The sequence below is a fragment of the Anomalospiza imberbis genome, chromosome 25, assembly GCF_031753505.1.
Source record: "Anomalospiza imberbis isolate Cuckoo-Finch-1a 21T00152 chromosome 25, ASM3175350v1, whole genome shotgun sequence".
NCBI classification, from domain to species: Eukaryota; Metazoa; Chordata; class Aves; order Passeriformes; family Viduidae; genus Anomalospiza; species Anomalospiza imberbis.
Window position 1 is genome coordinate 6414139 of NC_089705.1, and position 15876 is coordinate 6430014.

Consider the following 15876-nt stretch of genomic DNA (forward strand, 5'->3'; position numbering starts at 1 on the left):
GGAAATGGAGCCGCTGGTCACTCGCCCTTTGTCCCCGCCCGGCCCGGGGGGCGCCGGGCCCCCGACACCGCCCCGGCCCCGCTGCCCGCGCCGGTGCCGCCGGGACCGGGGGAAGCGCAGCGCATCCCGGGGGTCGCACGGTGCCGGGCTGCGCGCCCCGCTCGCGGGACACGGGATGGGGCCGGGGGCGCACGAAGACCCCGGGGTCCCGGAAAGCCGCCCCCTCCTCCGTGCTGCAGCCCGGGCGGGGCCGGTTCCCCGTCCCACCGGGTCGCGGCTCGCAGGTGGCTCCACTCGTGGGGAAGGGGCGCGGAGAAACGACGTGGAAGCTCCCGCCGATGTCCGGGGGTCCCACCTCCAGCCCCCCCCTCCCCGAGTGTCACCTCTTGCCTTGACAGGTGGCCTCGCCCCTAAGTGCCCTAAGTGTGGGGGGGTCAACGCACACACCCCCCCGCTGCAAATCCCTCCCGGAATGTGTGGCTATTACCGGGGGGGTTAATTAGGATCACGTGGGGACGGGATGGCGGAGCAGGGCCCGGCGCCCCCCGGCCCCGCGGGTGGGTCCTGGGGGGGGGGCGGGGGCTGCTATTGTCTGCGAGAATTTGGGAGCCTTTGAAAAAACCCTCCCGCTCCCTCCCACCCCTATTGTTGGAGTGAAGATGGAGTCAAACCTCTCCCGGCTCCCTCCCGGCGGGGTCTAAGCTGGGTTTTTTGTTGGTTTTTTTTTTTTCCTCCTTTTTTTTTTTTTTTTTTTTTTTTTTGGCTGGCCTGATACCCTCAAAGCTGGCCGAGGAGGAGGAGGGAGGAGGCGGTAACAGCCACAACTCGGAATTTGCAAGCGAGTGTCGGGATGGGGTCTGTTTCCAACCAGCAGTTTGCAGGTTAAGTTATATTATTGTCGCAGCCCGCCTCGGCTCCGCGATTATTAATAACGAGGGCAGAGCCCGGCTGGGGGGCGCAGGGACCCCCCCGACCCCGGCCCACCCAGTCCCGCTGAGCCCCGGCAGCGCGGCCGGGCCCGGCGGGCCCCTCTGCCCCGCGCAGCGCTGGGGGTCGCAGGGGGGATTTATTGGGGTTTTTTTTATCCCCCCTCCAGCCCCAGGATGACCCCAGAAGTTTGGGGCCGGTGGCGGCTGCTGGGGGTGTTTGGGAGCGGGGGTGGGACGGTGCAAGGGGGGGATGCTGACGGCACGGGAGTTTTTCCAGCATGGCTTGCTGGGGGCAGGGGGGTTTCGGGTTGGTATTTTGGGTTGGTATTTTGGGTGGTTTTCTCCTTTTTTTTAAAGTTATAATATTTTGATTTTAGAAAAATATTTTGGCTATTTTTCCGTTGCTCGATTTGTCTTTTTGTGTGTGTCTGGGATTTCAATTTTTTTTTCGTTTTTAACGTTTTTGAGGGAGAAACGGATTTAGAGCTCCCACTGCACGCACTGCCTGGGTCGTGCTGGCAGGAGCTGCCTTCCTTTCCTGGGGTGATCCCCGTGCACACGTAGAGGCAGAGCTCACCTCTCTGATGTTTTGGTTTGTTTTTTTTTTTTTTGGGTTTTTTTTTTTGGTTTTTTTTTTGGGCGGTTGGGGATTTTTTTTTTTTTTTGCATTTTCCAGCCCGCACGGGGCACCCCGAGCAGGATTGGAGGTTCCTGTGCGGGCCGCCCGGCTGGGTGCGGGGCGGCTGGGCCGGGGGCACCCGCGGCTCCCCCAGCCCGCGGCTCAGCGGCTCCGTGGGTCTCTCGCCAGGTGCGAAGCCGGGCGAGGAGCCGGCCGGAGACTCGCCCAAGGCCGAGAACGAGTCCCAGCCCCTGCACGGCTCCGGCATCTGTAAGTGGTTCAACGTCCGCATGGGCTTCGGCTTCCTCTCCATGACCGCCAAGGGCGGCGCGACCCTGGACTCCCCCGTCGATGTCTTCGTGCACCAGGTACGGCCCGAGCCGCGCGGGGTCCTGGGGAGGGCAGGGGTGCACCCTCCGGAGCATGGAGGTGGGATGGGGACCCCCCTGCCGCCCCTGCCCGGGCTCCCCGCGCGGGTGGAAGGGCAGGCACCGCCGCAGCTGGGGCTCCTGTGCGGGGACCGGCCCTGTAAGGCGGTCCCGAGCGATTTCATGTTGCCCTCGTTGTTGGCTGAGGAGCCCCTCGGGGCCGGGGGAGCAGGTGCCCGCGGCGCCGGAGCGGGGACGCCGCTGAGCCCGCGGAGGGACGCGGGGAACGGGCGGCGTTACCCCGGTACCCGCTGCCGGGAGCCCCCAGCCTGGCCGGGATGCGGCACGGGGAGTTCCCCCGCTGGAGCTCATCCCGGGACCGGGCATCTCTGCCCGCGCCCTTTGTCCCAGTCGCGGGTGGCACAAAGGCGTCGGGTTTGTGTCCCTGCGGATCTGTGTGACCGTGACAGTCCCGTGTCCGGATCTGACCTTGCCGAGCGGGGAAGCCCCACGCGTGTCGGGGACCCCGCACCCAGGGAAGTCGTGGATTAGGGGCTGAAGTTCCTTGAACGCCCCGGAGCTCGGGGGAGGATCTGCCGGGAGATCCGCCGGGGGCTGGGGGAAGGGTTTGGAGATGGTGCCCACAACGGGGCCGGCGCTGGGAGGGGATGTGGGGCTCAGAGCCGGCTCGTGTGCACGGGGCCTGTGTGCTGCCCCTCACCTCGGGACTGCCGTGGGGCTGGGGGGCAGAGCGAGCACGAACGAAGGGGGCACGGGGGTTTTGGAGCAAACACGGGGGGTTTGTGCGCATGATCGGGAGCGGCACCGTGCTGCTCTCTCTGGGGAGTCCCTGGACCAGCTGCCTGGAGTGGCCGCTGCCCAAAACCCCCCAAAGTGGATCCATCCTGTGGGCTGGGGGTGCAGGACTGAGCCCCTGGGCTGTGAGGAGCTCCTGGAGCTCCCGGGGGTCGCTCACTCCCCGCCCTCGAGCGAGGCCTCCAGGCAGGACTGGCAAGGAAATGATGGCCAGGGGAGATGCCAATCCCTTCTTCCTTGGCTGTGGCATGGGCAAAGCGCCTTGGTAGGAGCTGCTATCCCAGGCACAGCTGGTTTTGGAGTCAAGGGCTCCAAATCAGCCAGGGGAAAACAGATCCTGGCGTTCTCCAGAGAGCAAATGGGCCTTTGCATCTCAATGCAGCACAGCGGGACCCAGCGCTCCTGGGGAGAGCCTCCCGCCCTGCTCCCGGGGGTTTATTGCCCCCAGACAGTCTGGTTTCCTGATTGCTTCTGCTCGCATTCCTGCAGGGGAAGGGAATTAGCTGGGGTGTCTCTGTCGGGAGCATCCCACTGCCCTGCAGCCTCTCGGTGCCCCCCGGTTTCTAAGGTCGGGGGAGCCGTGGGATGCCAGAGATTGCAGCGTTTGGGAAACGCGGGGATGTCTGGGGAAAAGTGGCTTATTCTGGGTAGCAGAGGGGCCCGGGGCCTGGGGGGTTCCCCTGCTGCAGCAAAGGGCTTTGCCCCACCAGAAGCTTTGGGCTGATGGAAAATTCTTCTCCTCCGGGTCGGGTTTCGCCTCCTGCTCCTCTCACTGGTGGCACAAAGTCTCTGCTCTCCTGCAGAAACAGTTCAGAAACAGCTGTTCCCGGTGTCTCTCCCACTGCAGAGCATCTCCTTGCAGAGGGAGCAACTCAGGCTCCCACCGCGGCCTCGCTGCTTTTGGGTGGTTTGCAGGGAATCGGGTCCTTGTCCCGATGCTGTCCCCACCCCGAGCACCAGGGCGCTTCCCGAGAGCCCGTGTCGGCTCCGCTCCCGGGGAGGGATGCAGGGCTGCGAGGGCAAAAGCCACCAAAATCCAGGGGGGACAGGGCTCAGGGCTCCGTGCGCCCTGCCCAGCACCCAGCGCCCCAAACCAGCTTTGGGGCTTAACACTCCAGAGCCCCTCAAAACCCGCTCCTTCCCCTCTTCATTTACATATGTGAATGATGACCCACAGGAAGTAATTGTAGGAGAAAGAAGGGAATTGGCCTCTTTAGATCTATTAAATCACTTTATTACAGGAACCAGGTCTGAATGGCCCCTCTCTGCGGGGAGCGCGTCTCCATCTCCCTCTGCCTTTATCTGATCACAAAGAGATTAAAATCTCGGCAGGACAGGAGACTAACAGGGCTCCTTGGGGCTGCCTTTCCCTCGCATTGTGAGCTAAAAATGAGGCATTTGGGTTCAAATGCCTCCCCTGGACACTGGAGATGGATTCATTTGGGGGCTGTGAGGAGACAGGAGGGATGAAGCAGAGGGGAGCAGAGCAGATCGTCCCGGGGAGGTGAAGGGCTGAGCAGCACCCCTGAGGAACTGGGGATCTTGAGGTGGCAGAGATTGGGCTGGTGGTGATGGTGAAGACCCCAAAGGTGCAGTAGTGGTCCCCTCGGGATGCGGCTCCCGGGCTCTGAGCATCACTCACAGGAGTGTGGAGCTGCCTGGGAAGGCAACATGGAAAGAGGGAAAGGAGAAAATCAAGGCTCGGTGCCACTCTTTGGAGCTGGAGGAGCAGTGCTGGCCAGCTGGGCTGGGATTTGGGTTGGGGTCTGGCTGGGGGCAGAGGGGAAGAGGATGTCCGGTGCCTGGAAATCGTTGCTCTCCACAGCTTGGCTCTGCATTTCCGAGAGTTTCTCCAAGCCAGCAGGTCTAAATCCTTGATAAGTGCAGTTAGCTGGGTGTTTTTGTTCCTTCTCATGATTTGAGCAAGAAATTCTGCCGGGCACGGTGGGTACCCGTGGCTGCTGTGTTTGATCTCTGGTGACTCGGTCCTGCGTGTCCTGGCGGGGACATAAAGCTGTGCCCGTGGTTAGACTGCTGGGGCTGGGATGTGGCACTCCCTGGGCAGTGCGGGGCTCGCTGGGCACATCCCAGCACAGGAGGGGCTTCTGTCCCCGGTGATCCCGGGCAGGGGATGGAAGTGGCCGTTTGGACACGGGTTCGGCTGAGCCCACCCGGGCTGTCACCCACCTGTGCCTCTGCCACCCCGTGCATGCGGCCAGGATAATACAAATAATCATCCATGTGAGGTGTTAAAAAAAAATAATAATCGTGTTTGGAGGCAGCTCCAACGCCGAGTGTGCGGGAAAGGCACAAGGGAGAGTTTCTCTGTCAGGGAGCAGGACCCGGCCTTTCCCTGCTGCCTTCCCCTGGGCCGGGCTGCGGGGCAGGATCCGAGCGGGGCTTTGGGCTGTGCAGAGCTGGGGGGCAGCGGGGGAGGGGGGATCCGTGATGCTCCATCCTCGAGGGACACGTGTCATATCTGGCTTTTCCTGCTTCCCGTGTTCGCTCCGCAGGACCAGGGTCACCCCCGGCCCGGGACCGGGAGCACCAGAGGTGCACATCCCTGGGGAAGAGATCGTGGAAGCACGGATTAGTTTGGGATGGAAGGGACCTTTAAAGGTCATTTAGTCCAACCCCCCTGCAAGGAGCAGGGAACTCCCGCAGAGATGCCCTGGGGTAGAAATGCTCGTTGGAATCTCTGCTTTTTTTTGTGGGAAGAGAGGAGTAGTAGCAATTTCTTTGGTTTTGTTTATTCAGTAGGGTTTTTTTTTTTTAAATAACCGCTGGAATGAAATTGTATTGGGCCGCTTGTGCGCCGCGTCCCGATGGGAAATACTGAAAGAGAGTGGCTTTATTCCACCCCTGAAACTCCCTCAAGACGCTCACACACACAAAAAAAAAGCCTCCTGTCTCTGTCTAAAGATTAACTGATGGCCGCAGGCACATCCCTTCCCCCAGCTCCCCCTCCCTGCCCCAGGGAGAGAAAACACCCTGGAATGGTCTCCTAGATAATATGGCCCAAATGAATGGGATTGCTCCCGGGATGGAGCCCTGTCCCTGCCGCCCCCACCTCCAGCCCCGGCGTTTCCTTTTCCCTGTTCCCTTACTCCTAAGAATAAGCGGGATGGAGCTGAAATCATCGTCGGGAGACGCGCGGCTGCTCCGGGCCGTGTTCCTGCTTTAAGAAGGGAGCACAAAATTAATACGCAGCCACTGATCCCAATTAGCTGCCCCTGGGAAGTGCAGGAGGGTTTTGGTGGGAAAAAAAAAAATACAACCAAAGGAGCTAAAAGGATTTAGGACAGGAAACTGATGGATTAAACTCTGTGGTAGATGCCTTTTTTTTTTCCCCCTCGGAGTTGGTATCTAGAGTTTAATTTTACTGACTTGTGGTGGAAAATTAGGAGCAAACATCGTTACTTTGGCAGGGGAATGTCTTTATTTTGATTTTAGTCGAAATCGTTAGGGGTCCTTAGGGACATTGCACCAGATGACGGTGCGGGAGCCAGTGGAAAGCCTTGGTGCTGTTTTGTTAAATCCTCTGTGCTCTCCCCGAGGGCTCCAAAGGCATCGCCCTCCTTATCTCCGCAGCATCGCCCGGGGCTGAGGCAGGACCCCCTTTGCCAAGCACATCCCCAGTTTGTGCGGGGTGCAGGAGGGGACCGGGGGGATTCCAAGTCCTTCCCTTCCGAGCCAAAACCCAGGACCCGCACCTTCCCTGGGGCTTCTGGCATCGGGAGAAGATTTGCTGTGCGATTTGGGGACAGGGAAGGGCTTTGCCTTTGGGGACAGGGACGGCTCCAGGCACAGGCTGTGAAGGCAAAGGGACATTTCCCTGCTGGGACTGGGCATTTGGGTGCCGGCAGAGCCCAGCCCTGCCGGAATCTCCTCTGGGGAGATTGCCATCGGGCAGTGCCCAGCTGAGGGGAGAACTGCTCTGCCAGGGCTGGCTGAGGCCGCTGCACCCGCGGGATTGTGGTGGCAACATCCCGTGGCGACAGGAGGACCCGTGGCTGGAGACCTGGGCAAGTGTCAGCCCCCACAGCTGCTCTCCCTGGCTGTGCCAATCCCGAGCCCGCGGGGCTGGGGCTGCTTCCCCGGAATGGCCCTCGGGGGTCGCGGTGGGGTGGGGGACAGGGACACGCGGGGCCCTGGGGGCTGCCAGGGTGGCCGGTGCCTTGGAACCGGCACAACGAAGGATCAGAGGGACAGGGACACTGTGGCTCAGGGGACAGGGGGCTGCAGAGGAGGGTGGGGCTGCACGGGCACTGCCGTGGGTGCCGGCTGAGCCAGCGGTCACCGCGGACAGGGTACCCCAGTGATGGGGGCATGGCCCCCCCCGGGGGCTCAGCAGTCCCTGGGCTGCTTTTCCTGACCCTCCTGTGCAGAGTGGGGGAAACTGAGGCACAGGCACTGCCTGCAGTGGGGCTGGGCTGCCCGAAATGCTCTGGGCAGGGCTCAGATGTAGCCCTGGCACAGCCTGGCACTGCCGGCAGTGTTCCTGCAGCCTGCCTTTCCCCAGCATCCCAGCCCGGCTCGTTTTCCGAGCGATCTCAGCTTAAAGGGCTCTGGAGAGCCGAGGTGCGGCGGCTGCTCTGCCCCAGGCCCCGCTGGACACAAAGATGGTTTGATTGAGTGGCCGGGGCTGGCTGGGAATAAACGTCCCCTTGTGTCGCGCTGGGGAGGCCGCGGGGACAATGGTGACCCCGGGGCCGGCCGAGCCCCTCCGGAGCCCGGCGGGGTGGGGTGGGGGAGAGCCGCAGCCCGGCAGCTCGGGGGGCAGCGGTGGGGTTTGGGGCGCCCCACGGTGTCATCCCTTCAGGACGGGAAACGCGTCTAAATGTGGGACCTGCGATGAGGGATTTGCTGGGTGGGAGGAAGAGGAGGGATGAAGGCACCCATGTGCGGGGCGGGCGGACAGCCAGCCCGGGGGGTGGGCAGCGCTCGGCCGCTCACGTGCTGCGGCTTTGTCCGCCGTAAATAACCGGGGATGCGGGGAGGGAGGGAGGGAAAGGGAGGGGAGCAGCGGAGAGGCGCCCGCTGCGGCGCCCAGGGGTGAAGCTGCGCCAGCTCTGCCCCTGTCCCCTGTCCCCCCGGTTAACTCTGGGCCCGATGACCACAAGGAGATCCTGGCGCTGGGCTGCGCTTCTTTTGGGATGGCAACGCTTTGTGACCCCGAGCCCGGGGCCACCGCACGCCCCAATAGCAAAGCCATCGCCCCGGGACTGAGCCCGCAGCTCGCCCACGGGACCCAGAGCCCAAACCGCAGCGCCCAGCGGGCCGGCCGGGCCCAGCGCCGATGTGTGCCGGGGCTGGAGGGGGTCAGAGGGCCCGCGGCCATGCCGGCCACCCTTCCTCCCCCCGCCGGGGCCTGGAACTCCTGGAATTTGGGCAGCGGGAGCGCGGCCGCCGCCGGCCCTTTGTTCTCGCTGGCCGGTGGCTCCCGGCCCTGGCCCTCCCCTGCGCTCCCCCCATCCCCAGCATCCCCGGCTCGCTCCAATCCCCCCCCCTTCCTCTCTTTATTTTTTGGGGGGGGGTGTGGGTGTGTGGAGGCCTGGGAAGGCTCCGGCTTTGTGTGTGGTGTGGGACAGGGGCTCTGGGCCCCTTCCTTTCAGATGCAGGAGGTATGCAGCTAATTCAATGGGCTGCAGTTTGATTACCTATCTGATAACAGAGGAATGCCAGCAATGTGTGTGTTTTGGGAAGGGGGCAGGGGGATGCGCAGGGACCACCAGCCACTCTGCAGCGCACATCAAAAGGCTGCGGCGGGGGGGGAGGGGGGGGAGAGCTGGGACGCCCCAGCCTCTGTCCCCCCCCCTTCCCTGGGGAGAGGGCGTTTCCTTTGGCCTTTTGGCGGAGGGGGCTGGGGGTGCTTGTCATCCTCACCCGCTCCTGGAAAATAAATCGCTTCCCCGTCGTGTTGTGGCAGCTTCTGCCCCATCCCTCCTCTTCCTCCAAGTGGGGGTGCCGGCTGCACGGGGCTGGACTCTGGCCGTGGGCCGGCGGTGCCCGCGGTGTGGCGGAGCTGGGGGGCCCAGCCCGTGCGCTGGGGTCCCCCCCGGCACGGCTCAGCTTTATCCCGAAGATCAGGGCTGAGCGCCTGGGAGTTTTCATCCCCGCAGTGTAAACACAGCTGGGCCAGCTGGGGCTGTAAACGCCCTGAGAGAGCCCACGGGAGGTGGTTGGCCTCGTCCCGTGCCAGGGAGTGATGCTCAGCCCCTCCTGACCCCCAAAACCCTGGGCTGCTGTGGGAATGGGGTAAATCCGGGGTAGCTCCCATTGCCCAAATCACCTCAGGCTGGGGACGGGCTGGGGTGGGTGGCTGAGCCGAGGTGCTGAGGCACCTCTGGGATGTGCTGGTGCCTTGGGCACAGAGCTCCTGCACGGGGGATGCCCAGCACGGGGCAGCTGGGTTGGTGGTGCGGAGCAGTGTTGGGTCACCGTGGGGGTTTGCCAGGGGCAGGTGGTGCTGGAACTGCTCTGGGTGGGCACAGGTGGCCGTGACACTCTGTCACGTTCTTGTTGTCATTTGGGAGCTCAAGAGCTCGGGGTTTGGCTCTTCCTTTAGGCAGCAGGAGCAGGTCAGAGAGCAAAGGAGGGTCCCTGTGGCCACTCTGGATCCCATCCCAACAGCCAAGGGGATCCGGGGCCTGGGCGTGATGTGGCCCAGCACATGGGGTCTGTCCCACCCTGAGCTGGAGCCCCAGGCACAGAAAGGGAGGGGAAAAGCAGCAGAAAAAGGGGTCTCAAGGGTTGTTCCTCGAGCTCTGCTGTGTTCCCACTTCTTTCGTGCCCACGGACACGTGGACATCCCACAAGACCCTGCCAAGAAAAAAATCACTCCTATAACCCAGCAACTCCGTTTCCTCCCTCTCTGCTTTTGCGTGGGGTGTTTGCTCGCGTCTCCTGGTGAGATGTGGAGCGGGGATGGGAGCAGAGCGTGCCCGCGTGTCCCGGGCAGCGCTCACGGGAGGCGCGGAGAGCGGGACAGCGCGGCCCACGCGACGGGAGCTCTCGGGCCATGAATGGGGAGATGCTCCATTCACAAATGCGGGGGCGCGCTGCAGCCGCGCAGGCGTTGGGAATCCCCACCGGCAGGAGCTGCTCCTCCCTCTGCCAGCCAAGTCCCCTTCGTGCGAGGCTCCGCTCGCAGAGCTGCGGGGATGCCGAGCTGGAATTGCTGCCCGGGGGCAGAGCAGGCAGGGAGGCTCGCGGTGCAGCGGGCTGAGAATTGCCGCCTGCCTCAGCCAGCTCTGCTCCTTAGGGATTTGTTCTGCTAAAATGGACAGAGCCCCTCAAAGTGGAGTGGGGTTTTCCTGTCACCTCACAACCCCCCCCTCCCCAGCCTGGGTTTTTCTTGGCTCCCCTGGTTTGATCGTGTGGTGATACCCGATGTGGTATTCCTGGAAGGAATGGGAGAAGCTCCCAGCAGTGATAATCCTGTGCCAAATGGCTGCTTAATTAATTATTGCAGGCAGTTAAAGGGCTTGAGCTGGCCTGAGGGGGCCGGCAGTGCCAGCCTCCAGCCTCCTGGCCTTGCTACAGGGCCTGCCACGAGCTGGGTTTGTGTCTTTGTGCAAAGCCTCGAGATCCTTTTGTATTTAAAAAAAAGCAGAACCAAGGGACAGGCAGAGGGGGACATTTGCAGCTCTTGTGCCACAGGAGGGCTTTGTGCTGTGCCTGGAGAACACCCCAGCTCTGTGCTGACCCCCATCCTCTCCCTGTGCCCCCCCAGAGCAAGCTCCACATGGAGGGTTTCCGCAGCCTGAAGGAGGGCGAAGCTGTTGAGTTCACCTTCAAGAAATCATCCAAAGGTCTGGAGTCCATCCGGGTGACCGGCCCCGGGGGCGTCTTCTGCATCGGCAGCGAGAGGAGGCCCAAAGGGAAGAGCCTCCAGAAGCGCAGGTCAAAAGGAGACCGGTGAGGGCCGAGCTGGGGCTGGGGCTGAGCCCAGGCTGGGGCTGAGCCCTGCGGGCACCGGGAGCTGCCCGGGCACCCCGGGGATGGGCACGGGGCCGGTGGGATGGGCAGTGACCCTTGTTCTGGGAAAGCACCGTCCTGCAGTGCCTAATGAGCGGCAGATGCAGCTCGGTGGGGAAGGGGCAGGGGAGCAGCAGGGAGGGGCAGAGGTCAGGGACACCCCGGGCAGTGCCCCCCTCGCCCGGGGAGCCCTGCTGGGCTGGGGCAGTTTGCTCCAAGAGAAGCCCTTCCTTGTGGGAAGGAAACAGCCGGACATCCCGACAGTGTCCCCCACGTCCCGACAGTGTCCCCCACGTCCCGACAGTGTCTCCCACAGCGGGATGGGAGCCCTGGGGCAAATTTAATCCCCGCTCTCCCATCCTCTCCATCCCGGCTGCCTGGGGATGCCTCATCCCAGTTTTCCCAGTGGATGCTGTCCACCCCACTCAGCTGTTCTCACAAACAGGTTTTTATATTAATCAGAAAGGAATTGTGAAGAAAAAGGGAAGAGAAAAGGGTCGTGGCCGTCCTATATGGATGCAGGATTTAAAATGGACACCAGGCTCCGGTGTGAGGGTGGCACCCATGGGACAAGTGCTGGGAGGCACAGCCCCGTGAGAAGCCACCCTTGGCGCTGTCCCCACACGATGACAGCTGGGGATGTCAGCTGTTCCTTTGCCTGTTCCTGGGGCAGTGTAACCCCGGCAGTGGGGTCTGGAGACACAGGAGCCGGGACACTGATGGAGCCAGACGGGTGGAACCCCCCACATCCCGAATTTGTCCCCGCGGTGTGTGGCTTCAGTGCAGTGGTTTGCTGCCATCTCCTGGGTACCAGCAGCACCACTGAGCCCCAGCTGGCCATGCTGGAGCTGGGCTCTGCAGGGACCAACCCTGGGGCCACCACCCATCCCAAGAGCCAAGCCCAGCTCTGGCTAAGAAGCCAGATGGGTCCCAGGCATAGTCACAGCATCCTCCTGCCTCATTTTATTTCTCCTCCCCTCACACAGGTGCTACAACTGCGGCGGGCTGGACCACCACGCCAAGGAGTGCAAGCTGCCGCCGCAGCCCAAGAAGTGCCACTTCTGCCAGAGCATCAGCCACATGGTCGCCAACTGCCCCGCGAAAGCACAGCAGTCCCCCAGCTCGCAGGGAAAGCCCGCCTACTTCCGAGAGGAGGAGGACATGCACAGCTCGGCCCTCCTCCCCGAGACCCGGGAATGATGGTGGGTGGCAGGGAGAGGGGGCTTCCACCGGGATGAGAAGGCTTCGGCAAGGCAAGGGGCAGCCTGGGGAGGGCCGGTGGCAGTGCTGGCAGCGGGGACCTGGTGTCCCTGCACAGACCTTTCCCCCACACCCAGGCTGGGAAAAGCCCTGTTAACATCAGGATGGCTTGTTCCAAAACAGGGGAAGGCAGCACCCAACACACTTCTTCCCGCTAAAAACCCCAAACATGATTAATCTTTAATCTTTTCCTAAATTAAGCCAGGCAGTCGTGTCTTGGGGAGGAGGAGCAGAGGGGCATCATCCCAGGGAGGAGCTGATGGCTCCTTACTCTCCCGAGCTTCAAACAGGCCCGGCACAGCCTGGAGGAGCTGGGGGGACTCGCTCCTGCCTGCCCGGGAGGGAGGCTGAGGGAAAGGCTGCCTGTGCAGCGCCAGGGAGGCGCCCGTGGGCCGGTCCCGCGGCTCCCTCTGCTCCTCGTGGCCTCTCGCTTGCAGGGAGGTGTGAGGATTTATGGTTTCTCCACAGTTGCGCCATTGCTGACAGCAGCAGAGCCTGGATTTGGGCTCAGTCTGGGAGGAAATGGATCCTCTCTCAGGGCTGGAGTAACACCATTTGTGGGCTGCGAGCTGCAGCCTGGGGGAGAGCAATTCAAAGGAAAACCACTTTTTCCCCCCTAATCCCCAGGTGCCAGCCCAGAGAGCACGAGGTGTTTTATGCAGCCAGCTCCTCCCCTCTCAGGCTTCTCCCAGCCTCCTGAAGGCGGAGCTGGGGACACTCCTGCGCTGGGGACACTCCTGCGCTGGGACACTCCTGCGCTGGGGACACTCCTGCGCTGGGACACTCCTGCGCTGGGGACACTCCTGCGCTGGGACACTCCTGCGCTGGGACACTCCTGCGCTGGGGACACTCCTGCGCTGGGACACTCCTGCGCTGGGACACTCCTGCGCTGGGACACTCCTGCGCTGGGACACTCCTGCGCTGGGACACTCCTCTGCTCCTCCTGCCCACCCCACGCTGCAGAGCCCGCTGCCGCCGGGGCTGAGCCTCCCCCGGGACAGGGGACAGGGGACAGGGCTGTCCCGCGTTAGTGGCTGCTGTCCCCCCTCCCCACGGCCCTTCCCAAGTCTTGCCTTTATTTATTGGCCCCGGTGGACCCCCCCCTTCTCCCGGGGAGCCCCCCGGCCGTGCCGAAGCCAAGGCCAAGTGAAAGCTGCACTAGGACGTGCGTGAATGACGTATCTTTGGGTTTGTTTGTCGTCTTTGTTTTGGGTTTGTTGTTCTTTTTTTTTTTTTTTTTTTTTAATATAAATATTCTGGTTTTGTATTTTTGTATATTTTAATCTTTAAGAAAAGAAAAGGAAAAAAAATGGAGAGAAAGGACATAATTCCTGCAACTTATTCTCAGGTATTCGAGCAATCTCAGGGATAAAATGCCTCTGTAGCCCAGTGCTGGACAGAGAGGAGGGTTTTTCTAACAGCACAAAGAAATGATGAAGTTTCTGTTGTAAGTGTAGATCTACCTCACTGGATGTTTGCTAGGTGGGCTGATGTGTTGTCGAGTTTTCACATGTGTTTTTTGGTATGTTTGGGATTTGTTTTCTTTTTAACTGTATTGTAATGGTCTCTTTCCCTTCCCCGTGCACTGATGGAGGCATTTGGGTCTGTGGATCCGTGTGTGGGGATGGAGAAGCCGGGCAGTGCCATGGGCAGGGAACAGGTGCTAGAGCCCGTGTCAGCTCCCAACTCCTGAATTTCTCCCAGCCTGGTGGCTTTTGAGGCCTGTCCTCAGTTTCTCTCTCCTGTTTGCTCTCCGGCTGTTGGGAACACTCCAGTGCACCCTGTGCCCGAGTCCTCCTGCTGCCCGTGAGCTGAGCTGTCACACAGGCTCCCAGCAGGCTGGCGCCGTGTGGCTGGGGGTCAGGATGGGGGTCCCAGCCCCATGCAGGGGGACTGAGGAGGAGCAGACGGTGACCAGGGAGTGCTGGGAGACAGGGTTACCCTCAGTCCCTGCCCTTCCTCACCCTCGAGCTCAGGGCTGGCTGTCCACGGCCTCCCAGGACAGGGGACCCGGTTCCAAGTCCGAGGGAGGTGCAACTGCTCCATCCTCTTCTCCTTCCTGGCGTCCTTCAAATGCTGACTCACCATGGCTCGGAGAAACTCTGGATCCCAGGTTCTGGGGTATGAACACTCCTGTTGCAGCCCAGGGGGTGGCTGGAGCCTTCCCAGGGAGGGCGTCTGGCCGGCTGTGGGCATGTTTCCTGCTGGGTTTTAGTAGCAATGGGTCTAGCTGTGGGGCAGGGCTGGATCAGACGGGGGCACCCACTCCATCCCCAGGGATGGGGGACTCTGGGGGCACTCACTGAGGCCGCTGGAGCCCGGTGACCCCCCCAGCACATGGGCATTGAGGGGGATGGAGAGCGGCCCCAGCTGCTCCCTGCCCTGCTCCAGCAGTGTAGGGTGAGGTGGTGGTCTCTTCTTGGGAGACGGGGGAAGGACTTTGATTTTTTGACTAGCAACGGGATCTGTACAAAACTGCTTCAGGAAAACAGCTTTAGTCTGACGGGGTAAATGCAATAGAGCCTTGGGGGGTGGCTCTTGGCCTCCCCCCGGCACCTCGGCTGTGCCAGGGAAACTGCTGCCCCCCCAGTCCCTGTGTCTGCCCCCTCAATCCCTGTGTCTGCCCCCCAGTCCCTGTGTCTGCCCCCCAATCCCTGTGTCTGCCCCCCAGTCCCTGTGTCTGCTCCCTCAATCCCTGTGTCTGCTCCCTCAATCCCTGTGTCTGCCCCCCAGTCCCTGTGTCTGCCCCCCCAATCCCTGTGTCTGCCCCCCAGTCCCTGTGTCTGCCCCCCAATCCCTGTGTCTGCCCCCCAATCCCTGTGTCTGCCCCCCAGTCCCTGTGTCTGCCCCCCAATCCCTGTGTCTGCCCCCCAATCCCTGTGTCTGCCCCCCAATCCCTGTGTCTGCCCCCCAGTCCCTGTGTCTGCCCCCCCAATCCCTGTATCTGTCCCCCAATCCCTGTGTCTGCCCCCTCAATCCCTGTGTCTGCCCCCCAGTCCCTGTGTCTGCCCCCCAGTCCCTGTGTCTGCCCCCCAATCCCTGTGTCTGCCCCCCAGTCCCTGTGTCTGCCCCCCCAATCCCTGTGTCTGCCCCCCAGTCCCCGTCTCTGCCCCCCCAATCCCTGTGTCTGCCCCCCAATCCCTGTGTCTGCTCCCTCAATCCCCGTGTCTGCCCCCCCAGTCCCCGTCTCTGCCCCCCAGTCCCTGTGTCTGCCCCCCAGTCCCTGTGTCTGCCCCCCAGTCCCTGTGTCTGCCCCCCCAGTCCCTGTGTCTGCCCCCTCAATCCCTGTGTCTGCCCCCCAGTCCCTGTGTCTGCCCCTCAATCCCTGTGTCTGCCCCCCAATCCCTGTGTCTGCCCCCCAGTCCCTGTGTCTGCCCCCCAATCCCTGTGTCTGTCCCCCCAATCCCTGTGTCTGCTCCCTCAATCCCCGTGTCTGCCCCCCCAGTCCCCGTCTCTGCCCCCCAGTCCCTGTGTCTGCCCCCCCAGTCCCTGTGTCTGCCCCCTCAATCCCTGTGTCTGCCCCCCAGTCCCTGTGTCTGCCCCTCAATCCCTGTGTCTGCCCCCTCAATCCCTGTTTCTGCCCCCCAGTCCCCGTCTCTGCCCCCCAGTCCCTGTGTCTGCCCCCCAGTCCCTGTGTCTGCCCCCCCAATCCCTGTGTCTGCCCCCCAGTCCCTGTGTCTGCCCCCCAATCCCTGTGTCTGCCCCCCAGTCCCTGTGTCTGCCCCCTCAATCCCTGTGTCTGCCCCCCAATCCCTGTACCTGTCCCCCCTCATCCCTGTCTATCCTCAAGAATCATGTAGGACCTTCCCCCCCTGCTCCCACTTTAATGGTTTGGTGATTTCTCTGTCAGATGTCTAGTGTGTGTAAATACCTCTGTAAACCTTTCCACTTTCTCTCAGTATTC

General features: G+C 62.3%; 2 protein-coding genes across 2 annotated transcripts in view; both read left to right on the forward strand.

Annotated features, from left to right (window-relative positions):
- The window catches only part of HMGN2 (high mobility group nucleosomal binding domain 2), a 46686-nt gene that overhangs the window by 14039 nt on the left and 16771 nt on the right, over positions 1 to 15876 (forward strand). The window lies entirely within an intron of this gene.
- LIN28A (lin-28 homolog A) lies at positions 521 to 11959 on the forward strand. Its single transcript, XM_068172385.1, has 4 exons — positions 521 to 557; positions 1606 to 1916; positions 10468 to 10652; positions 11699 to 11959. Exons 1-4 carry the CDS (start codon positions 521 to 523, stop codon positions 11910 to 11912), a joined length of 747 nt encoding a protein of 248 aa, XP_068028486.1. The 3' UTR covers positions 11913 to 11959.